This window comes from Thamnophis elegans, chromosome 1 (assembly GCF_009769535.1).
Source record: "Thamnophis elegans isolate rThaEle1 chromosome 1, rThaEle1.pri, whole genome shotgun sequence".
Classification (NCBI taxonomy): domain Eukaryota; kingdom Metazoa; phylum Chordata; class Lepidosauria; order Squamata; family Colubridae; genus Thamnophis; species Thamnophis elegans.
Window position 1 is genome coordinate 159319210 of NC_045541.1, and position 25384 is coordinate 159344593.

The window sequence follows — 25384 nt, forward strand, 5'->3', positions numbered from 1 at the left end:
CTGCTTATTTCCATAGCCAGTATTATGACCAGTCCACTATTTTATTATTAAAATTGGAGTAAGAGGAGGAAGGAAGAGATGATGGTTGTCATGGCCCCACATGAAGAAGATTGCTTTGAAGATGGATCAGTTGATCCAATTTAATCCCAGCATAGGCTCTAGATCAAAGCCCTCTGCTCCAGTTTTAATCTAACCTCATCAATACCCAATCAATATAAATGGTACCATCATCAGATTGAGTACCCAAAGATTGAATATGAAAGAGAGGAGCATCTTGGGTAGAAAGATATACTTGCAAGGAACACAGTATATCTTGGTAGCTTTGCTATCGTTTCAAGAGTACTAGTTAAGAGTAGGATAATGATAGGATGGCTATAGCTTCTTGTATAAAGCCTCTGCTTGAAGCAGTATCTAAAACCTGTAATTCTGTGCTATTCTTTTATCTTGATTCATGTCTGTTTTAAGGACCTCTCTAGAGTCTTGGCTGTTTATTTTCTGGAATCTAACCTTTGCTCACTTGTTTTCATCTTCTGTAACCCTAATTGGGACAACGGCTAATTTGACTTCTGCATCAGCTTACTGATTATGATACACCACACTCTCTTTATATAATTATTGTGGATTTTCATTTTAGCATATATAAAAATGCCTTTAGTGGTCCAATTTCAGAATTCAAGACAGGGCAGTGGTACAAAAGCAGTACAGGAAAAATAGACTGAAAATCCTATTCTGAACCAAAAGAAAGACCAACTCAAGCAACAAAGCCTAGTGACATATTACTATATAAACAATTTCCATGCATTTAACATTGTAGAGAAATTACTTTTGAAGAAACCTTGATTGGAACCCTCTATTAATTCACTAAGGTTTGTTTTTACAGAGCATAAATATTTGAGAAATACCAACCCTTAAGAGTATCTAGAGAAAACTATTTAAAGACCCAAAGAGTAAGAAAAATTAATTTAGAAAAATATGTTTTGTAATAGAAATCTGAGCCACTTTGATATAATGGTTAAGGCACCTGGCTAGAAACCAGGAGACAGTGATTTCTAGTCCTGCCTTGGGCACAAAGCTAGAAAACTGCAGAAACTAGAAAGCACAGAAACTGCAGAAAGCTAGCTAAACAGACAGATAGATAGATGATGGATGGAGGGATAGATAGATAGATAGATAGATAGATAGATAGATAGATAGATAGATAGATAGATAGATAGATAGATAGGCAGGCAGGCAGGCAGGCAGGCAGGCAGGCAGGCAGGCAGGCAGGCAGGCAGGCAGGCAGGCAGGCAGGCAGGCAGGCAGACAGACAGACAGACAGACAGACTCTTCAATATGTTCTCTTTGTGGCAGAGGATAGAAGAAGAAAGAAGGATGGGGGAAGAACCCCAGAGTCTCAGACTTCTAATCAGAGGGAAGCAGAGCAAAAACAAAGGAGTCACTTATCTTTGCACTTTTTTTCTAGAGACCAACAGGATGAAAAGTGCAAAGAGTTTTTGCTTCTGGCGTTTCATTGCCAACAAAAGTGTTCTCAACCCACTTCCTCCTCAAACTGCTCTCAGAACATTTGTATGATCCATAATTTCCTTAGAAAATGCTGAATGACAACTGGTTGTTCCCTTGAGTTGGTATTTTTTAATCCTTTTTACTGCCACGTTTGATTAATGAGAAGAGTCCTGTTATCCTTTGTGCAGCAAACCTACATGAGTGTTCCCAAATTTTCTTCCAGATACTTCAATTCAAATGTTTTCCAACTGGGTATTGCCCAGATAAATTAAACCACTGTACTTCAGTAATTGTGCAGGCTTCTGAGCAAAAGCAAAGAGATACCTCAATTCTGATTTCTATAAATTATCTTCTTTGTCAACTTAAGGTTGAGATGCCCACAGACAGCATTTACCAATTTTCATTCTTTTTTTAATCACAAAGCTTAAAAAGTTGCTTTTGAAAATGGAAAGAGTCTCAGGATGTTAAGCTGTGCCTTTAAGTCTTCAAAAAAACCAAAGGAAACATACAGTAGCCCTGTCACAACAGCAAGATCTTGCTTCTAGACCAAGACATATGAGAAAACAAAAAACAAAACAGAAACTGCACACATAAGGAATCAGGAAATCTTTCCAGCTTCCATTCATTCCTGAATCTCTCCAAAAAGTTAGCCACCAACAAAGAGATGATTACAGTCACATTTAAAAATGTTGTTGCTTTCATAGTCAAAACAAGAACAATCAACATTTTGTATGACCCAAAGCCTTATTTTAGCGAAGTAATAAAGTTGCTGAGATGCTGTGTCTTGGAGCAAATTTCATGGTTGTGTGTGTGTGTGTGTGTGTGTGTGTGTAATAAAACAAAACAATCCTGATTAAAAATGAGCATCTGGAAACTGTTTTCAAGAGATTTCAATAATACATACACAGGATCTTGTAGCTGATTCCAGCCCAAAATGACCATGTGTTTCTCCCTTCATTAAAGCATCAACACAGCTCACTGCTTAAAGTTATTTATAAAAATAATAATGGTGGGGTAATAATAAATAAAATGAAAGGACAGAGTGAAGAAATTGGAATTTCCTGCTAGCAGGAAAGCAACAATTTGACTAATTAAAGCTGTCCTTTACAACTGAGGTATGAATCATGGGATCTGGGATCTGAATGTAAGAGTCCAAATTGCCAATGATATAGTCATTGTTTGGTTACAGCTGCTGCAGTGGATTTTACTGGGGATTTTAGTTTCAGATACCCAAATGCCATCATATTGGAATTTTTCTAATCTACCAGCCTAAACTCATATTCTTTTTTTTTTAAAGAAACAACACCTATTGCTGCCTAGAATGATGTCTTTTTCACTTTACATATGCTTCCATAATGAAAACTGCCTTTTACTTTCTCTTTTATTCTCAAATCACCTACTAGTTCATGAGAATATTTTTCTTATTGTTATTCCCAATGCTGCATTGAGAGCCTCTAACAAGTAACATCGTCAAATACTTTTTAGAAATCTTTGCATCATTCCTATATTACATTTCTCATTCTATACAATCACATGTTTACTGTGCAACCGAGGCATATAACATTGAGTAATAAACACAGCCCTCGCTTTTATAGAGAATGCCCCCTACAATACAAACCCAATATACCGCCTTAGCCCACCATACACCCTCTTTCATCCCCCTCCAACTTTCATTCTTCCTTCTCTCATACCCCTCTACACCTACTTCCCCTCCCCCTCTATCTAATCCTAACCCTATCACTCCCTCTCTTAATCCATTCCCTCCCTTCCTTCTCCTCCTCCTCTCTCTCACTCTCTCTACTCTCCTTCTTCTTTCATTCAGCTCCTCCCTTCGGTATCTCTTACTTTCCGATATATTCAGTTTGTTCTGTTTTGACACTAACATTAATAAAAACCACAGTATACAAGTGCAATCATGCTTTAAAATTTAACACATATTATATTTCCCCCTCCCCCCCCTCCCCCTAGATCCCCGCCTCCCTTCCCTCCCCCCGACTTCCCAGAGCCCATACATGGTATAACTTACATTTCTTACTAGTGGGTTAGAATTACATTCGCTGAAATTATGCTATTTCCTCTAGCATAGTTATGTTGGAAATATATGCTGGGGAAAAACTGAGGTTTGTGCTGGTAATGGAATATATTATCCTTACTAGTCATATTGCTTTTGAGCTTTAGTGTGTTTCTCTGCATTTTGAGTTTATGAAGTGTTGAAAGAAATGTCCTTCTGGGTTCAGCTCCAAGTGGGGAAGAAGACACTGGAGACATGGAGGCTGCTTGAAAAGATGGTTTATTGTTGGACAGGGCCACATGGCTTGAGCCCTGACCAGAAAAGGTGATCACATGCTTTGATGTAGGGGAGAAGAAGAGAGAAGGGGTGAGGAAGGGGCTTGCTAGGCTTTTTATACCCTGTTTAGTCCCACCTCTCTGTTTCCTGTTCCTGTGTAAGAAATGTATTCTGATTGGTTGTCAGACTCCCATGGTGCCATGCAGGGGGCTACTCTCTAGGCTGTGATGAGTTCTCAGATGCCTTGTGGTCAGTTGAGTATATTATCATGCCTTTCTGTAGCTTCTGGTGAAGTCTTTATTATGTAAAGTGGGCTAGCCTGGCCATCTTAATGGCCCATTGACAAAGTGGGGGTGGGCAGAAAGCTACAGGCAACTATTCTGTCTTTTAAAACATGTTTCTTTCTTTTCACATCCAGAGAAATATTCTGCCTTTTCAATATTTCCTAGGATATTTCATTTTTCTGGGAGAGGGCTGGATGATAACTTCCCACAGAAGATAATTGCAGGTTGGTTTCAAACTCCTTTCTAGGATATAGGGATTGGAACAGTGGTGGGTTGCTCCTGGTTTGGCCCGGTTTGGCTGAACTGGTAGTAGCAGTGGTGGGAGGCCCAGCCCACCCGCCTGGATGCTTCTGCACATGCGCAGAAGCATTGCACGTGCGAGGGAGCATGCCTAAACTGGTAGTAAAATATTTGCAACCCATCACTGGATTGGAAGCATGGTAAACAGAAAAGTGCATTTTTCTGAATAATGTCACATCCTTATCCCTCCCTTTGGAAAAAAAATGGAAGCAATGATCAAGCAGACATGTGAACACGAAATAAGGAATGATGTATTGAGCATATGCGCTGTATTTAAATTCCGTATTTTAGCATTCAGCACAGTTCTGTTCATTACAATCAAGAGAAAGAAAAATGAATGGATGACTGAACGTACAGAATGTACCCTCTGCTATTGAACTATGAGTGCCCTCTTAGACAAATGTATGGGGAGAACATGATAAGAGGTTTATAATAAATGGCAGAATAAATAAGACCCAAGCATTGTCTTTGTTTCCTTCTTTTAATCCCAATTGGACTTCCAGCAAATAGATCAAATCATCACCCAGTGGCATAATTTGTTAGAATGCTATGATGTGTAATGGATATTTTGAATACTTAAAATTAGACAATGTCAACGGAAAGGGCAGCAAGAAAGAGCATCCAATATAACTCTAAATGAAATATGATCTCCCCAATCGGATGCTCTTCAAATACGTTAGAATAAATACCTCAAAATTCGCTGCTAGCAATCTCTGCCTGGGAATTGCAAGTTTCTGACCAACCCAGCCTATCAATTCGAGAATTCTGATAAACTACTTGAGAGGCGAGGTACTTCTGAATGCCAACTGGTGCGAGGAAAGAAAACAGAAAAGGACGGCTGTTGCCATTAAATCCTCTATTTCCGGCAGGAGAAAAAGGGAGGCGTTTATTAACGAGATTAATAACTAACTCTTTAATGGAACGGGGCATTTGCAAGGAATGTCTCTGTGTTGCGCACCCCAAACACTGTCTCTCACACACATACATTCCCTCCCCCCCCCCCCGCTCCCATGACCATCAATTGCAAGTCCGAGGATGTCTATCAGGCTCAGAGGCGATCTCCGCCTTCCCCAGCAGTTACCTCCGCCTGTCTCTTATTCATGCAGAGGAGCAGGCGGGGGTGAAAAGCAAGGCGGCGAAGCGAAGTATCCCCAGGCAGGCGGGGGTCTAGGAGACTGCCTTGGTCCAATGGCGTTTCAGCACTCGGCGCAAACGGCCAATGATGAGCCAAGAAGGCGGAGCTCACGAAGTGGTGGGAAGGCTGCAGGAGTTCGGAGCTGGCATTGCTTATCTAGCTTGGCTCGAGGTGAGCCAAGCTGGAGACACGCGCGGCTCGCTTGGCGGGTTCGCTGTCCGTGGTACTGAAAGCGCGCCCACTGTCCGAGCTCCTGTCCTACTGGCGGCCGCTGAACCCGCGGCTCGAAGGGTCGACAGACCCCCATGGAAGAGATGGAAGAGGAGCTCAAGTGTCCGGTATGCGGCTCCTTCTACCGGGAACCTCTAATCCTACCCTGTTCACATAACTTGTGCCAGGCATGTGCCCGGAACATCCTGGTGCAGACGCCAGAGACGGAGTCGCCTCAGAGCCGACGTGCCTCGGGGTCAGCTGGCTCCTCATCCGACTATGACTACCTGGACCTGGACAAGATGAGCCTGTACAGTGAGGCAGACAGCGGCTATGGCTCATATGGGGGCTTTGCCAGTGCACCCACTACACCATGTCAGAAGTCACCCAATGGTGTGCGTGTCTTCCCTCCAACTGTCCCACCAGCTGCACATCTCCCACCGGCTTCAGCCACTGCCTCACTGGCACCAGTGCCACGCAATTCCTGCCTCACCTGCCCGCAGTGCCATCGCAGCCTGATTCTGGATGAGCGGGGCCTTCGTGGTTTCCCCAAGAATCGTGTCTTGGAAGGTGTCATTGACCGTTACCAGCAAAGCAAAGCAGCTGCTCTGCGCTGTCAACTGTGTGAAAAGATACCCAAGGAGGCCACAGTCATGTGTGAACAGTGCGACGTCTTCTATTGTGACCCATGCCGGCTGCGCTGCCATCCACCACGGGGCCCCCTGGCTAAGCACCGTTTGGTGCCTCCAGCTCAGGGCCGGGTCAGCCGGAGGCTCAGTCCACGCAAGATCTCCACTTGCACTGACCATGAGCTAGAGAATCACAGCATGTACTGCGTGCAGTGCAAGATGCCTGTCTGTTACCAGTGTCTGGAGGAAGGCAAGCATTCCAGTCATGAGGTGAAGGCGCTGGGTGCCATGTGGAAACTACATAAGGTCAGTTCTGGGTTGGGGCACCGAGTAATGAACAGAGCAAGTATGATAAAATACCCTGGCAAAGGATGAAAATCGTCATTTCTGCCTTTGCACTGGGTCCCTGTGGTCTTTCTCCTACTTCCTAATTTTTGTTACAGATGTGTTTCATTCTCTTACTTTTTCTCTAAAACTATTTTGTTCCAATCCTCCTGTCCTTGTGTGCCTTTTTTTGTATTGGTTCTCCATAAATGTTTACTGGAGTACAACTCCCATCATACTCAGCCAGTGATGGAGCTGTAGCCCAACAATGCCTGAAGGCATGCTGTGAAACATAGCAACAATTTTGGTTTTCCCTCAGCTCCTGTTTTCTTCACCAATACTAACATCATAATCCTTCATGGCTAGATGATTCATTCATCAATCTATTAGCCTATATTTTTTTTCCACCTCTCTCCCCCCACTTCTGTATTTTAAGCATTTATGCAATGTGCAGTTTTTATTCTCATCAAAGAGCTCCTTCCCTACCTTTTCATCATTTTTTCCTCCCTTGATTTCCTCCATCTTATTCTTCCTCCTACCTCTAATGAGTCAGTCTCCCTATCTGTAAACAGATTTCACTTCCCAGTCTTTGCTTCTCTTTGCTGGACTGCTAGCTAGCTATCCTGTCAACTGATGTATGTGTTCTGAGAATGCATCTAGATTTTGTATCCAAGAAACACCTGCGCTGGTGTCACATATTTTGCCCGGCCTGCTCATCTTCTTTGTTGGCTGCCATTCAAGTGTTTGCACCAAGATGCCTGCAGTAGCAAGCAACAAAATACTGGGGGGCTTGGTGGGGTGAGTTTTACATTGACAGATGAATGCAGTGGGGGGGGGGGAGGAAGAGGGGAAAAAAAATCAGGGATGAGATTGCTGCATTTTCCCCAGTATCCTATGCTCATATTACTCCTGGCCTTCTATTTCCTTTTAAATGTCCCTTTGTCCTCATTTAGGCAACATTATCATGGACTTCCCTACAGAATCTTTGTGCAGCTAGAGGTTGCCAGGCAGATTCTAATCCCTGAAATGAGAAGAGCAGGGCTTCTACCATCATCTAACTCTCTTTGTGCTAATATAATGGTAATGAAGACAGACTTTTTATTGCTTCAATGATGGCTGGATGATGTTAGAAAACATTGTAAAACACTGTAAGTCACTAGTGAAAAAAATGGTCTGAATATAGAAAATGGCTCTTCCTAATTCCAAATACGCAATGAAGTGTGTTGTTTATTCTATAAATGGAGAAGATATTTTTGGACACAATTAAAGGAAGGTTGTGTTCAAAAAAGTCCCTTCACCAGTATTACACTGAGCACTGACATAGATCCCAGGGTTTAGTCTGTCTCAAATTAATACCTTAGTTGGCTAGCTGATAAGGAAAGGTCCTTGGCGAAAGAGGCATACAACTAAAATGAAACCTGTTGGGGGAGACTTTAAAGGTAGCAGAATGTGTGGATGCGATGTGGAAGAAAGAAGCTGTATAAGAAGAAGCAGAAAGAAGCTGTATAAGAATAGATTTCTTTTCTGAATGTGAATTGCTTCCTCTGCCGTGAGGAAGGTGTATTTGCCTATTTCAGTTTCTCCATTTTTAATTTTTTCATGTACTGTATGTCAAGTCTGATGTGTTGAATTTAAAGATTCCTCATCTTCCAAAAGAACATTTACACAGGGGGAAAAAAACTACTTTAGGTGCACTGTTCTACTGACGTATGTCTATTGTCCTAGTGAATCTACTTTTTACAATTTCCCTAATAGAAATTTGTACATAATTCTCACAAATATACAGTATATGGGGTTTTGTGCAGATTTTTCTTTTTATTATGGGGGTGTTGCATGCATAATTTTGAATTTTGAATGACAACTAAATTCCAGTTTGCGTGTTGCTTTGAAAATGTGGAATTAGACCTGTTTGCCTCTGGTTTCTCCCTATCGCTACCCTGCTACTTGGTAATGCATTTTCTTCACAAAGTGGGCTACATATTCATGACGTATTAGGAGCAGGACCAATATGTGCAAAGCTGAAGTGGAGATTTTCAGTTCATAGGGTAGCAACACATTAGCGTTGATAATGTGTTATGGATAACACTACAGTACAAGATATCCCCAAAGTCAGTGCAGTTTTAAGCTTTAAAAACTAAGACTGTTGGGACACTGTATAATTCTTATGACTACACCAGGTAGAATTCTAAAGGATGCTACCCCACATATTGTATTTTACTTTTTTCTCAATTCCTCCAACCCGAGCTTTTGTAGAGGGTGTTGGTTTGTTTTGAATTGAGTTATCCTTCAAAAAATAAGTGAAGAGAGTGAAAAGAATGTAATTTTTATCTCCCATTTAAATGTCCATTTCTCCTTTCTATAGCAATAGCAGTTAGACTTATATACCGCTTCATAGGGCTTTCAGCCCTCTCTAAGCGGTTTACAGAGTCAGCATATTGCCCCCAACAATCCGGGTCCTCATTTCACCCACCTCGGAAGGATGGAAGGCTGAGTCAACCTTGAGCCAGTGAGATTTGAACCGCCGAACTGCAGCTAACAGTCAGCTGAAGTGGCCTGCAGTACTGCACTCTAACCACTCGGCCACTCTAACCACTGTGCCACCTTTCCACATGCTTGTCACCCATGACTTATTTTTCACATAGGATCTGGCTACATGGTAGCAACCTCATTTCTGAAGTAACTAGGCAGAGATATTTGATTACAAGAGGATGAATATCCTCTCATCCAGTGGTGGGATTCAGCCAGTTTGCACCACTTCGGGAGTTCCGAATAACTTCTGTTGTTAACTTTCTGAGCAGTTTGGTGAACTGGTTGTTGAAAGACATCATTAGGGCAGAGAACCAGCTGTTACATTATTTGAATCCCACCTCATCCCATATATACCTATGGAACATACAGGAGTTTTTACTACTCCTTGCTGTGCTATCTGGGTACAGAGATAGGATTGGTATTTGGAGTGTTACATAGTTAGGATAACTTGTTTAAGTACCCTTGGCCCTGGGTATAGCCAAGGTTGCAGGATTGAAACTATGGATTAACTTGTCACTTGCCAAAGTATCACCTACTGAATTTTGGTCTCCTAGTTCAGCTACTGGTCCCATTTTTTTACTCTGTAGGCAAATACTGTGAAGAGTCTTCCAATGGTCTCATACTCTGTTTCCCAGTAAGCAATTTAGACTAGTATTTCTCAGACTCAACAACTTTAAGATGTGTGGACTTCAACTCCCAGAATTCCCCAGCTATTGTTGCTGACTGAGGACTTCTGGGAGTTGAAGTTCACAGATTTTAAAGTTGCTGAGGTTGAGAAATGTTGCTTTAAATTAAGGCTGAAAGGAAGGGGTAAATATGTGGGTAGAGACAGAGAGGAGAAAAAAAGAAAAAAGAAAAAGCATATGCAGAAGCAGGGTCTGAGAGCATCTCACTGGGGCCCTACAAAATTGGAAATTGCTACCAGAGAGCAAAAATGAACTTTTTAACTCCTTTTCTTTGCTTCCACTTGGTTCTGCCCATTAGGATCTATAATGCAAGAAGCCCTTGTGGCCTCTGGCCAATAATCTTTTCCTGTCAAAATAGCAGCCTAGGACTGACCTTTGTAGATATATTGACATCGTTTCAGAGCTGGCTATAGTGTCGGGGCCCTGTTAACATACTTTAACCATGGGAAATTGCTTCACAACCAGCACAGGAACAAAGCTCTGTTTGTCTTGGCAAAGGACAATGTTTACTGCTCAGGCAAGCAGAAGGAAGGAATTCCTCATAATTTATATCTGTCAATGGCTTACACAAGGAGCAAGAGGTTAAACTATACCTTGAGCATCAGTGCAAATTCAATAGCCTTTTATTTTATTCATGTACTAATTTTATTTCATATTTCTAAGCCATCTCACCTCCAAAGGCTTCTGGGCAGTAAACAATGGAATAAAAACACACACATTTTTAACAGATATCAGCTGATACCATAGACTTTTCATTCATATTAAAAAAAATCCATTGTGGTGCCCCAATCAATTGGAGTTACAACACAATGAAATAGGTTTTAGCCTGCTTATGAAAATGTGTGGGCTACTATGACAAGATCTGCCATTTGGTTAACCTCCCACTCCCCATAAAACCTGGAAGTGGAGAAGACTTTAAACAGTCTCTCTTGTGATGACTAAATTGGGCCTACAGATTCTATTCTGGCAAGGTGCTACTTGTTATATCTTGGTGCTTTAATGACCAGAACTTCAAATTGGGTTCAAAGTCTACTGCAAGTCAGTGTTATGAGTATAAAATAGATGTTATTCTGCTCTGGTGAAATTGTCTGACCAGGATTCTGGTTATTGTGCTTTGTCCCAGCTATAGTTTTGGGTTATCTACAAAGGGAGCCCCACAAAGACTGCATTGCAGTAGATCAGCAAGTCCATAAATAAAGGCATGGATTATGGATACCAAAGCATCCTGATCCAGATAATGCTATAATTGGTACACCACCATATCTGAATGAAGCACCCTCACCCACAAATGTCTGTTACATGAGGTCAAAATTAATTATTCCTTCCCATTTTTTTTATTCTCATAGCTTAATTGTAAAGTCAGGTAATAAATATTAGTCACACAAAAAATGAAGCTGCACTTTATCACACACACACAAATATTAGTCCATAATGCAGACTGGTTTCAATATTAATAGCTGGCAAAATCTACTCCTTGGCTGATCCTAGGAAAACAATTAGTAGATTTGAAGGTGGAGAACTCAAGGCTGGAGGTTTCAAATGAAGCCTTCTCAAATGAAGGCAGTACAAGCTACTTGAACAACAACCCTACATGGGAGTGTCTATGGAATTATGTCAACCCTTTGAGTTAGGCTGGGCTTGAACATCAAACCATGAATAGTAAAACTACATTTACTGTAAGACTGCCATATCAGACTTTTGCTACTCTACTAGAGTACTAGGGAGGATCAAATCTGAAATGCTTTCTCCATCCTCATTCTAGCCTTGGCCTCAGATTTATCTGACCATTGCCTTGACCAGCTAGGAGAAATCTTCCTCCATCCCTCCCTCCTTCTCCTCCTCCTCCTACTCCTCCTCCTCCTCCTACCTCCTCCCCCCCCCTCCTCCTCCTCACAATCCATTACAAGTTGTGACACTTCATGAATAATACTTCATCAATGTTGTTGATGAAACATGGTCAGGAGTTGCTGTATGCCTCTGTACACATTCTCTCCCCCCCCCCCTCACTGTGGAATGCCTTCCAAGGCCATTTTGGCCGAGGTTTCTGGAAAATCTGAGCACTTGGCTCCTATAGGTGCCTCTGGCTGCTAATGCCAGACTGAACATTATAACAAACACTTTAATTAAAAACAAAAAACAACAGCCCACTGGCACTCTGGTCAATTTAAGCCAGGAACAAGAGCCAGGTTCTGTCCACCATTGCTTGCTCATTCTGTCCCAGATGACTGTTTCTGCCAATAAAGGGTTTTGGGTAGCCATACTTTCTGTTTGGGAGATATTAGTTTGCAATTTTGAGTACTCCAGGTTTAGTGGCAGGGCTGTTGATTGCAACCATCAGTGCTATCCTTTTGCAAAACCTATTCATATATTCATAATCATGTTCTTTAAAAATGGTTAGCGAAGTCTGCTATTCTGTGCTTAGTGGGACATGAGGACTAACCCTCTACACTGGCACCTGATATTTTGGGTAAATATAAAGGTGGTTAAACCCTGCATTATGGATATGCAAGAGATGGTGATGGTAATTGCCTGCTTTGAAAACTAATATGCAGGCCACTCTTCTTATTTATTGTTCTTCTCAAGTACCTTCTCAAAACCCACAAAAAGTGTCTCGTTTTGGTGAAATCTTGATGTAGTTCTATCCATTGGCATGATTGTTCTGCTCTTTGCAGCCCTTAGCAAGGTCCCTGTCCCACACAGACGTATTGTATACTAAATTATATACATACTATACACTATACTATACACTGTATATATGGCTAGTCTAGAGAAAAGAAACACTAGGGATGACATGACAGCAGTGTTCCAATATTTGAAAGGCTGCCACAAACAAGAGTGGGTCAATTTATTTTCTAAAACTCCAGAGGGCAAGACATGAAACAATGGATTGAAACTGACCAAGGAGAGAAGAAATTTGGGATTAAGGGAAACTTCCTAATGGTGAAAACAATCAACCAGTGGAACAGCTGCCTTCAGGAATTGTGGGTGCTTCATCACTAGAGGTCATTAAGAAGAGACTGGACAGCCATTTCTCTGAAATGGTATAATGCTTGAGCAGAGGGTTGGAACTGGGAGACCTCCAAAGTCCCTTCCAGCTCTATTCTGATTGATTGAATGAAATGCAACCAAGGTATAATTGCTCATATTTAACCCATACCAGCACAGCTGGTATCATAGCCATCCCTTTAAAGTGAATTAAAGTCATACTATTTCTGTTTCCCTGAATGATTCAACTCTATCAAGAACTTAAGAGATATCAAGGGTTTGGTGACAATACACAGCAGCTAAGATTTCAACAGGCTTCCAATCTTGCTTGGTTTTCTGCTCGGTGTATAAAGACAGCAATGCTTCCTAATTATTGTTACATGCACTCTCTTTCTCTCCCACATATGCAAACACATGGCTGCATTTCCTTCCAACTTGCTTTTCTAAGAGCCCACCCTCAGCCAGTCACAGACCCAGTGGGACCAAGAGAGTACAATTGCTCATCAAGCAAAGTATAATTAAAGCTAAATGTGGAATCAGTTTGGTTGGGGGAGTGAGGATGCCCTGGATGCCAAACCAATTAGCATTAGGCACAACACTGTGCAAATGTTGTGGAGGTTAGTGCACAGGAATATAATCACACCCCCACAGACCCTTCATCCATGCTACAGCTTAACATACTCTGTGATCCATAACTGAACAGCACATGTGAGGGGCACATATTTATACGTGCAAGAAGGAAAATATAAGGTACAATCAGTGGTGGGATTCAAATTTAACAACCAGTTCTCTGCCCGAATGACCAGCTGGGTAGGCAGGGCTCGGTGGTCACGTGACTGGGTGGGCCGTGGCCAACTCGATGTCACTCACGTTGATGGGCGCTTCGCCTTAGCTGTTACAATGTAATAAGGGTTAACCGGAGGATTAGCCCTGTAAAGTGGAAAAAACAAAATGAGATTTCTTCCAACAACTGGTTCTTCGAACTGCTTAGAAAGTTAACATCTGGTTCTCCAGAATAGGTGCGAACTGACTGAATCCCACCACTGGTACAATTGGGCATACTTCTCTTCTCCATGCTCCAGTACCAGCCAAATGCGCCTGTAAAAGAGATATGCACACTTAACCTCCTCGGGCAAACTAAATGCCAGAAAACATTCTATGCCGAAGAAAAGGTAATACATTCCTTTCTGGACACACATCTAGCTATAGTACTTCATTCTGCATTCTATTTTCCTTTACATTGAAGCTGGGAGCCCTTGGCTGAATGGCTGGTGCTTTTAACTAATCCTCTCTCTGTTCTCTTGCCCTTTCCCTTCCTCCATCCAGCTCCTCCTGCTTTCCTTTTAGCTTCTCTCCTTCCTGGAGGCTTTTTCCACTCTGCTCCAGTAATCTCATTTCTCCTGAAGCAACAGTGGGCATTGAGGCACAAAAGAGGCTCGCTAATTACAATCTGGGGGTGGCGGGATTTCTTCAAGGTCATCTGAGCTCAGGAATCCCTTGGATGTGAGAGGCGAAGTGGACAGTACAGGAATCCGATGGTGGGAAATGCCAAAAGGAGCTGCAGATGATTTAGTCAGATTGTGTTGGAATATTTTTCAAGAAGAAACGGAAAGGCAAACAATTTCATCTCTCTCAAAAGCTGAAAAAAATAAGCCATCCTTCTAAAAATAATCTCTCAGAACCGTTGAATGAAAGATGCCAGGAATGAATGAGAAGGGGGTGGGGGAGAATATTACTAAATTGCCTCATACCTAACAGGCATTCGTGAGGAAAAATAATGAACTTATTTGTTTCTGCCTGGATTGTAAGGCCAGACTGGCCCTCATTCTTCCCGTTTAAATCCTATGAATGGTCTCTTAGCTTCTTCTTTTTTTTAATATACTTTTTTATTTTCCATTTTCATAACATACAATCACATGTATACTATTACATAGCCAATATCCTATTGTATTACATAGTAATTACATCAGTTACTCTTGTCATCAACGCCCAGAAAGATAAAAACCCATTATTGGCTCTTCTGCTCTCCATACACCTCTTTCTTCTACCTCTCTCCTACCTCCTTTCTTCCTCAACATCCTTTCCTACTCTACTTCCCCTTCCTTTCTCCTTCTCCTCTCTCTACATTACAACTCCTCCTTATCCTCCTCATCTTCCCCCCTTACCCTCTCTCTATCCCTTGCTTCCCATCTTTCTTCTCTCTCTGTTTCCCACTCTTCCTCTCATTGGGTATTCCGCTTCTGAGCAAATCCCATTCTATGTTGAGGTATTTATGCTCCTTATCAATATACTTAATATATCTTAGTTTAAAATAAATAAATAAGAGAAGACAGTATACTGTGCAATCATATTACATTAAAATCTAACACCCCCCCCCGTCAAGCCTAATATACATCCCTCCCTCCCCCCTCCCCCCCAACCCCCACCAGCCTTCCCTCCCCCGACTTCCCAGAACCCATACACGGTATAAATCTTTAACAAAAACAGTCTAAAATATATTGGAAAAAAGAATAGAAAATTGATAACATCTTTACATTGAACTTAGCTCCTCCTTGCTAGGCTAACTTTAAACAATTTATATCATTCCTGATCTTAATCATAAGCTATCTGGAATTTCTTAGTCCCATATTATTTTGTATATAATCAATCCATTTTTCCAGTCTCGTTTATATCTCTCGTTTGAGTGGTCCTTAAGATATGCAGATATTTTAGCCACCTCGGCTAAATTTGTGACTTTCAATGTCCATTCTTGAATTGTAGGCAAATCTTCCTTCTTCCAGTATTGCGCCACCAACAATCTAGCTGCAGTATTAAGTGCAAAATCAAATTAATCTCTACAGCTGTACAATCAGTAATTATACCTAACAAAAATAGCTTCTGATTACATGTAGTCCTCAATTTATGACCACATTTGAGCTCAAAATTTATGTGTTAAGTGAAAAATTGTTAAATGTCTTTTGCCCAGTGGTGAAATTCAATTTTTTTTTTTACTACTGGTTCTGTGTGTGTGGCTTGGTGGGTGTGGCAGGGGAAGGATATTGCAAAATCTCCATTCCCTCCCCACTCCTGGGGCCAGCCAGAGGTTGTATTTGCTGGTTCTCGGAACTACTCAAAATTTATGCTACCAGTTCTCCAGAACCTGTCAGAACCGGCTGAATTTCACCCCTGCTTTTGCCCTATTTTACGATTTTTCTGGCCACATTTGTTAAGGGAATCACTGTAGCTCTTAAATTAGTAACACGGTGGTTAAGTCAATCGGGTTTCCTGATTGACTTTGCTTATCAGAAGGTCGCAAATGGAGATCACAGGTCCCTGGGACACTGCAACCGCTTTTTCAGTGCCATTGTAATTTTGAACTGTCACTAAATCAGCTGTTGTAAATAAAGGACTACCTCTATTTTAAAAGCCTTGTGGGTGTGGGGTGAGCGTGCCTTCAGATCGATTTTTTGGCTTCAGGTGCCTGCCTGGACTAGCCCCTCCAGGTTTTTTGGCAAGGTTTTTCAAGCTTGCTTCCTAGGGCTGAGAGAGAACGACAGGCTCATGATCACTCAGGTGGCTTTGCACCTAAGACAGGATTAGAACTCGCAATCTCCTGGTTTCTAACCTGCTGGGTTCAAATCTGTCCATACCATGTGGATATTTACAGAGATGAAATGAGGATGGTTTACAAGGGTAGAAATATATGGAGGGATGTAGTGAGTGGTAAGACTATGAACTAATATTGAGTTAAATTTATATTTACTGACAAAGAAATAAAGGGAGACCAGTATAGATCTATTTCAAGCTATTTAGCTCTCATCAGCTAGCCATACCTTTCTGGGATTTGAACCTGGGCTGCTTGCATATTAGGTAGATCTATTGACCTCTAAGCCACAGGTTCTCTTTGCTTTGTCAGCTGTACCAGAGGAGAGATTAATTTGTATAGACCAGGGCAGCCTGGTCTACACAAATATGGGACGGAGCATACTGCTTCCCTTTTGCCTTTCAGCCCCAATCCAGGAGCCTTAGCAGGAAATTGCTTTCACATTTTTTGATTGATGTTCTTTCTCTTACATCAGGCCTTTGTTTGATTTGGTTTACCAGTCTTATTCCCTCAGTTACCCTGAAAGGGAAGAGCATGGTGATATGCAATATGTGGTTTCAAAGCTATGTTCAGAACTTCATTCAGTGAATGGCTTTTTTTCCTGGAAGTTATGCAAATGGTCCCATGCCATTATTCAGAAACTGGGCATAATAAGAACCAACTTCAGTAACACTGGCCAGAAACAATCATGTACACTTCCTTCTACATTTTATAAAGATAACACTTTCTTTCATGAGTACCGTGGCTTTCTATATACCACTTAAAAGGTTAGCATCCTTAGCTATACCCTGGATATATTTTGGCCTAGTAAAATCCCAGGCGCCTGCTAAGGGAGGTCAGATTTTATAACCATCTTAAATTACCTATAAAACAAATATGCATACAGTATACTCATTGGCATCGTTAGTTCTATTGCTTGTCGAAATGATGCTCCAGTTTCAGTGGGCTTTAATTTTCACTTGCCATGGATGTTTTGATTTTAATTTTAGTTTAATTAAGTTTAATTTGGGGGTTATCACTGATTTATTGTATTAGTACTGCTGTTAGCCCACAAGAGTGATACAAATAATTAAACAAATTAATTTCTCTGACATCTAAAATTTTAAAGTGCTTTGCTTGCACACAATTCTATGTAAACAGGCCAATCAAAGTGCTTTAAAAAAACACTGGGCTTTTGTAATGCTAAGTTTCATGCCTTTTATTAAATCTTGGAATTGAAAGCTGCAGTTGCCAGAGCTTAGATGCGATTGTGTCAATGATTTCAAACAGCAACAGCATTTAGACTTATGTATGCTTTACAGTGCTTTACAGCCCACTCTAAGTGGTTTATAGAGTCAGCATATTTCCCCCAACAATCCGGATCCTCATTTTACCCACCTCGGAAGGATGGAAGGCTGATCAACCTTGAACTGGTGAGATTTGAACTGCCAAATTTCAGGCTGCGGCAGTCAGCAGAAGTAGCCAGCAATACTGCACTCTAACCACTGTACCACTGCGGCTCAAAATTGATAAACAGGCCATTGTTGTACACACTTACTGTAATTACTTAAATGTATTATTTATTTGTTTATAACCCACTTTATTACTTTTATCAATAAGGTAATGAGCATACTTAATATTTCTTCCATCTCCTATTTTCCCCACAACAGCAACCCTGTAAGGTAGTTGGATTGAGAGAGAGAGTGACTGGCCCAAAGTCAACTCAGCTGGCTTTCATGACTAAGGCAGGATTAGAACTCACAGTCTCCTGATTTCTAGCCTGGTGCCTTAACCACTAAGCCATCCTGGCTCCTTGATCCTTTTCCATCAGAAATCTTGTGATGCCAGTTCTGAAGCAGCTTTGGGTGAGTCTTCGCAGTAGACCAGAATCACCTGAAGAAGCTACCTAGGAAATCCAAGAACTGAGAATAAGGAATATCTGTGGGAAAAAGTTAGGAAGCCATAATCTAAAAAGTTTCATCAACAGCAGCAATTATAAAAATAACTATTCACACACACCTGGTCACCTTGTGACTTCATCACAGAGAGTCCCCGACCGACCATTCGAAGTTACAATGGGATTGAAAAAAGTGACTTACAATGGGATTGGAAAAAGTGACTTATTATGACCATTTTTCCCATTTAGGATCATTGCAGCATCCCCATGGTCATGTGATCCAAATTTGGACATTTGACACCTGGCATGAATTTATGAAAGTTGCATTGTCTCCATATGGTCACCTTCTGGGACCTTCTGGCACAGAGACTCAATGGGGAAGCCAGATTCACTTAATAGCAATAGCAATAGCAGACTTATATACTGCTTCATAGGGCTTTCAGCCCTCTCTAAGCAGTTTACAGAGTCAGCATATTGCCCCCAACAATCCGGGTCCTCATTTCACCCACCTCGGAAGGATGGAAGGCTGAGTCAACCTTGAGCCGGTGAGATTAGAACCGCCGAACTGCAGATAACAGTCAGCTGAAGTGGCCTGCAGTACTGCACCCTAACCACAGCGCCACCTCAGCTCTTAGCAGTGTTACTAACTTAACAACTGCAGTGGTTCACATAACAACTGTAGCAGGAAAGGTCATAAAATGGAGCAAAGACCACATAACAAATGTCTCACTTAGCAACAGCAATTTTGAGCTCAATTGTAGTGCTCAATCATATATCGAGCACTACAATACACTATACAGGAGGTTGCCCAGAAGCTTCCATGGGCAATGATGGGCATTCTTCAATATGTCCATGTAAACACCTCTGGCTTCATGACCTGTACTAGTTGCCAGTTTGCTTCCAGATATGATTCAAGAAGTTGTTTGTTACTATAAAGCCCTATAGTGCATAAATCAGGGGTTCCCAACCAGGGTTGCTTGCACCCCCTGGGGGTGCGAGATGATATTTCAGGGGGTGCAAAACCTTGGGTTTAATGTCAACTCATAAAGTTGCCATGGTGAGGAAAGGTGGTGGGGGAGAGCGCATTCCACGCATACCTTCGGCTAGAGTCGGATCTCAGATTACCACAGCAAGCTTATGATGTGTGCACCTCGTTAGTGAATGTGATTTTTGACACAGACTGAGGGAAGGGAAGGAACAGGAGTAAAGTTCAGCCATAATTCAAATGAGGTTTAGATCTGACTGCAAAGCAGTATTGCCGAAATGATGCTCCTAATAAATGACTGGATTTCTTTTGAAACTTGGCTCGAGGCTTATGAATGAATTAGGGTATCTTTGGGAAACCTGACAGATAGTCAGATCTAAACCTCATTTAGAAATTTCAAAATTATAGTTACAGTAGAACCTCTGGTTATGAACATAATTTGTTCCATAACTTTGGTCGCAAACCGATTTGGTCATGACCTGAACCTAATTTTGGAAATTTGACGCTTACAAAAAAATGATGCAGAAGGGGAAATTGGTGGCGAAAAAAAATGTGAATTTTTTGATCGGAATCCGATTTGATCGTGGTCAGAAGCATTCGTGACCAGATAGTGTGCATAGCCTATGCCTGACTACTTGGAAGTAAGTATTATTAAATGAAATAGAAGTGACTGCCAAATAAACGCATATAGGATTGCAGCTCCAGTTCTAAACATTGTGAAAAAATGACTGTACATTTCCAAGAATTCCTCCTCTCCTGAAAACAAAGGGACTATGTACCCACTCACCCACCTCCCTTATCCTTTAGTTTATGAGTGATTATAGATCTAATTCCCTCACTCCTTGGAATTGCTTAGCCCCTAGAAAGCTTCCTCCCCCCAGAGGTGTTTTTTTTTTTTAACATTTCTTTGTGGGGAGTTAAATGGGGCAAGGCTGATGAATGGTGTCATTATAATTAAAAAACCCAGCCACTGGCAAGCTTGTTCTTAATGATGACATTGCTGTAAATTGTCCACAAAAGAAGCATTGCATTGAATGTTCCTGCCAAGCTAAGGTCATGGTCATTTTCCTGTCATTCCATGGTCATTAATTTTCTGCTTCATCCATTTGCCTTCTCATCTCGAAACTCTTTTTCTTTTCCTGAGCAGGTGGGAAGGGGATAATGGAATGGGAGGAAGCAAGAACGGGGTTTTAACCTAGTAATGTTTCCAGTCACTGAACACAAGATGATCTTTCCAATTCCAACGGCCATTCCTGACTCATATTTTTTTTCTGTTTGCACAAATTAAAAAGAGAATGAAATGGAAAAAATGAAACGCTAAAACGAGGATAAATTTTACAAGAGGGAATAAGGTTCTTGTTGCAGAAATCAAATCCAGAAAGCACACACAGGTAACTGATTCAGCAGGATTCATGAACTTCTCTATGTATAATATAACACATGAGACATACATACAATATCAAGAGTGGTTCTTCCAACGTGGTAGAGAGGAGCTATTGGTTTCAGTTCCAACAACAAACTAGTGTTTTGCTTTAGCACAGAAGTTAACCAGAGGTGGTATTCAGCAGGTTCTGACCAGTTCTGTAGAACCAGTAGTGGAAATTTTGAGTAGTTCGGAGAACCAGTAAATACCGTATTTGACTGACCCCACCCCCATCTACTCTGCCTCCCGAGTCCCAGCTGATCAGGAGGAAATGCGGATTGTGCAGTAACCTTCCCCTGGAGTGGGCAGGGAATGGAGATTTTACAGTATCCTTCCCCTGCCATGTCCACCAAGCCATCCCATGCCCACAGAACCGGTAATAAAATATTTGAATCCCACCACTGAAGTTAACCTAAGACATGTCCAGACTCCTAGCAAATACTGTTGAAGTTTCCAAACAGCCCTCATTGCCTGACCCAGTTGCCATGTCTATTCATTGGCTGACCTTGTTGCCTATTCCAGCCTATGAATATACTCAGACAAGATTTTCTAAAAATGTGGTGGATCTTCCCTCAGCTCAGTGAATGTTTCAAACATCAGGTTGGAGAAATACCGCCACACTTTTCCATTGACCTTCCCATTGGACCTGAACTTGAGATTGATCATGGCCTAATTTCAAAAACCTTCTGAAAGAAAGTCAAAGGACATCCCAACAGTGACTTTAACCATGCCCACTACCAGCATGTTCCCTATGAATAGACTTACTACCCTCTGGAGAAAAAGTCTTTTCACCCCTAGACTCCGTGATTCCAAGCTGAACATATCAATATTGCCAATCTCTTATCTTCACCTACACCCTCATTCTGAAACTTTTTCTCTTTGCTTTTGTTTCTCATTATTAAAAGAATTAATATGCTATCTCTGGCTGTAACAAGCCAGAGAGAGGATTTTTTTTCCTAGCTAGTCTGGATGATTCCAAGACTATTAACATGCCTAAAGAAGAAGAGAAGATTTATATTTTGCAACACATTAAAATCCCTGCTTTTTTGTCCAGCAAGGCAGACTCATTTACTTGCCCAAAATTACTTGGCTATTTGGTGCTTAATTTTGGTGCCCAGTATGAGTCTTAATGCCCCAGACATTTAAGTAGCATTTTATAGGCTAAAAATATAAAGTCTATGTGACCAACATCATCTTTCTCTTACAATTACTGTTTTCAAAATTTGATTACTCAATGTGGGGTCCTTGATGCACTCAAAGCTTGGTTGTTTTCTTGCAGTTGTTTCATTACCCACTTAGGTAGCATGATCAGGCACTGAGCTGAGCTATAAATGTTCTATTCCAGTGATGGTGAACCTTTTTGGCACCGGAAAGAGGAGTTGCCGGGAAATGAACCTCTGGTTTCTGGTGTGCGCATGCACACCAGCCAGCTGATCTTCTGGTTTCTGGTGCGCATGCAATGATCAGTTGGCCGGTGTGCATGTGTGCACCAGAAACCAGAAGACCAACTCTTCCAGTTTCCGGCATTGCCACATGCATGAAGGCCAGCTGATCGTCGCATGCGCATGCATGCCAGAAACCTGGAAGAGGAACAGGTGACATTGCATTGCCCAGGCGACATGGCTCCATGTACCACTTTGGGCATGTGTGCCATAGGTTCGCCATAAAGGTTCTATTCTATTGATGATTACTCATCCCAGACCTGTTAGTTCTAAGATGGCTATTCATTGTTTGCACCTTTCAATCATCCCAGAATTTAGTAACCTTCCCAATGATTCCCATGCGGACTAAATAATGCAACAAAGATCACTAGCTGACCCTACATGCCACATGAACATAGTAAATCAGAAGTACAGTATACCTATTCCTTCTGAGAGCCCACAAACAAGAGAAACATGAAGATGATGGGCTTTTCCCACCCTTGACTCATTCTCAGCATTTAGTGTTTAGCATTCCCAGCTTCTTCCCATTGAACCCTATTTAACTATAAGGGAGCTACCCGATATTGCCCTGCATCAATATTTGAAATCTTTTCTTCAAATCAAAACTTAAACCTAAGCAAACACTATTTTTGTACCAGATCACGTTCTTTAGGGCAGGAATCACAATCTTAAAATAGGAAAATGGGAGAGGATTAAAAAAAAGTATCTCCATTTATATACAAACATCTTTTCCAAAGTTTAACTTTCAATTGTCTTTTCCTTGCAATACAAAAGTTCCCATGATTGTTACCTTTATGTTGCACTGAAGAGAATGGAGCCTTCTGAGCATTTTCCAAAAGAGGACAGTCAAGTTGTAAAAAATATTCCTTTTTTAAAAAAAATATTTTATTTATTTGTTATAAAAATGTTAAATCAATGCGTCTATAGTGTGGCACATGGGCAGCATACATTCCAATACAAAAAAACTGATCAGATTAGATATTATTATTTCATTCAATCAACTTATATAATTTCCATAACAATATACATTTGTATTAGGTTACAATCTTTCATTATTCAGTTATTCCACCTATTTCTCATTATTACTTTCATTTTATCAAATAAAAATATAGTACATTAATATTCCATTTATTTCTATCATTTAGTCTAGCTTTTAATCATATCACCCTATAAAAAGATTTCCTCTTCTTTCCTGTCTAACTTTTAATCATGTCACCTGCTTACAAGAAGAGAAAGAAAAAAGCATAGAGAGGGAGAGAGGGGGAAAAACAATTCAAAACAGCAACCCAAGAAAAGGAATCAACCTTCCATCATCACTTGCCTGATTTATACTTCAATTGCTATGCTTTAAAAGAAAGAGGGGAAAAAGGAAAAACAAGTCAAAACAACAATAAGGAAAGGAAAAAAGAGTTCAACTACCCATCATCTCTTGTCCGCTTCAAAGCCTCAGTTGCTATGCTTTTTTTTTTTACCTGTCTCCCCCTTTCCTCTCTTGAGTCTCCCTCTATATATTTATACTTAGAAAAATATTCCTAAGGCAACTTCCCAGAAGATGTATTATGGAAATTTTGGAGGGATTGTTTTATTTTATTTTATTTATTTCCTTTCCAAACCATTTTGGGCCCAGGAACTAAACCCTGGGAACCAGAAAACTTCCTGAACATGAGACCTTCCAGAGGGATTGCAGCTCCCAGCATTCCCAGACAGTGTGGTTGATATCTTGAAATTCTGGGAGTTGCAATATCAAAATATCCAGAAGGCAGCAGGCTGAGGAAAGCTAAGCAAAGGGTTGGCCAACTCAGAAAGGAAATAGCAACTGTACTTCTTGGTAAACATGGAGATTGCCAGTTTAATGGTTCCTGATACTTGTTTGCCTTTGAGTCCTGCTGATTAATCTTAAAGGTAAAGTTTCCCCTCACACATATGTGCTAGTCATTCCCGACTCTAGGGGGCAGTGCTCATCTCCATTTCAAAGCTGAAGAGCCAGCGCTGTCCGAAGACGTCTTTGTGGTCATGTGGCCGGCATGACTAAATGCCGAAGGCGCACGGAACGCTGTTACCTTCCCACCAAAGGTGGTCCCTATTTATCTAGTTGCATTGTTTACGTGCTTTCAAACTGCTAGACTGGTAGAAGCCGGGATAAGTAACGGGAGCTCACACCGTTACGCACGCTAGGGATTCAAACTGCTGAACTGCTGACCTTTCTGATCGACAAGCTCAGCTGTTTTTTGATGCACATTTTGGACTCAAGTCATCCAGATAGATTGCACTATATCTCTTCAGGCCATGCTAGCTGAGGATTCTGGGAGCTAAGTCCAATGTGTGAAGAGGGCACCAGGTTGGGAAAGGTTACATTGAATCACCTTCTTAATGCCCAATTTACATAATGTGGAAGCAATTGATTGCAAGGAGCAGATAACTGAAGTGAAGGTAATTTGCCACCCTCAGCTCCATTTAGTGGTTTCTTGTCATTTTCCCCTCTAGCAATCAAGGCACCATCTTGACTGAAAGAGCTTGACTGCTAAAAGTGTATAGATTATAAAAATAAATAAAGAAATAAAGAAATGTCAGTTCTGAAGCAACTGCTCTCTTCTCAGAATTGCTCCAGGAACCATTCAAGAGAGACCCGCAGGCAAAAACACTCCTTCCCCTTTACCCCATTTGGTATGGGGTTAAAATAAAATTATGCCTTTAATAAAAGGGATGTGGTGGCTGAGTGGCTAAGATGCTGAGCTTGTCAATCAAAAAAGTCAGCAGTTTGGCAGTTCAAATCCCTAGCGCCGTGTAACGGGGTGAGCTCCCATTACTTGTCCCAGCTTCTGCCAGTCTAGCAGTTCAAAAGCATGTAAAAAATGCAAGTAGAAAAATAGGGACCACTTTGATGGGAAGGTAACAGCGTTCCATGCGTCTTCGGCATTTAGCCATGTCGGCCACATGACCACAGAGACAGCTTCGGACAGCGCTGGCTCTTTAGTTTTGAAATGAAGATTAGGACTGCCCCCTAGAGTCCGGAACAACTAGCACGCATTTGCAGGGGAACCTTTACATTTACCTTACCAACATACATCCCTTCTGTCCCTTGGTTATGTAAGTCTACATTACTATCTCAATCTTCCCATTCCACAACCTCTCTTATTATTGATTTGAAAGTGGGACGAAAAGACCTAGAATTTAAACCCTGGGGGAGAGACATAAACACAGGC

The 25384-nt window shown here is 41.3% G+C and overlaps 1 protein-coding gene across 2 annotated transcripts in view; it reads left to right on the forward strand.

The window, feature by feature from the left end:
* Nucleotides 1-5814: 5814 nt before the first annotated feature.
* TRIM9 (tripartite motif containing 9) overlaps nt 5815-25384 on the forward strand; it is a 71645-nt gene continuing 52075 nt past the window's right edge. The window contains exon 1 of one of the 2 annotated variants that reach the window (XM_032210248.1): nt 5815-6654. In XM_032210248.1, coding sequence (XP_032066139.1) covers nt 5815-6654 — 840 coding nt within the window. The remainder of the gene's footprint in view (nt 6655-25384) is intronic. The other variant, XM_032210257.1, reaches the window with a different exon arrangement.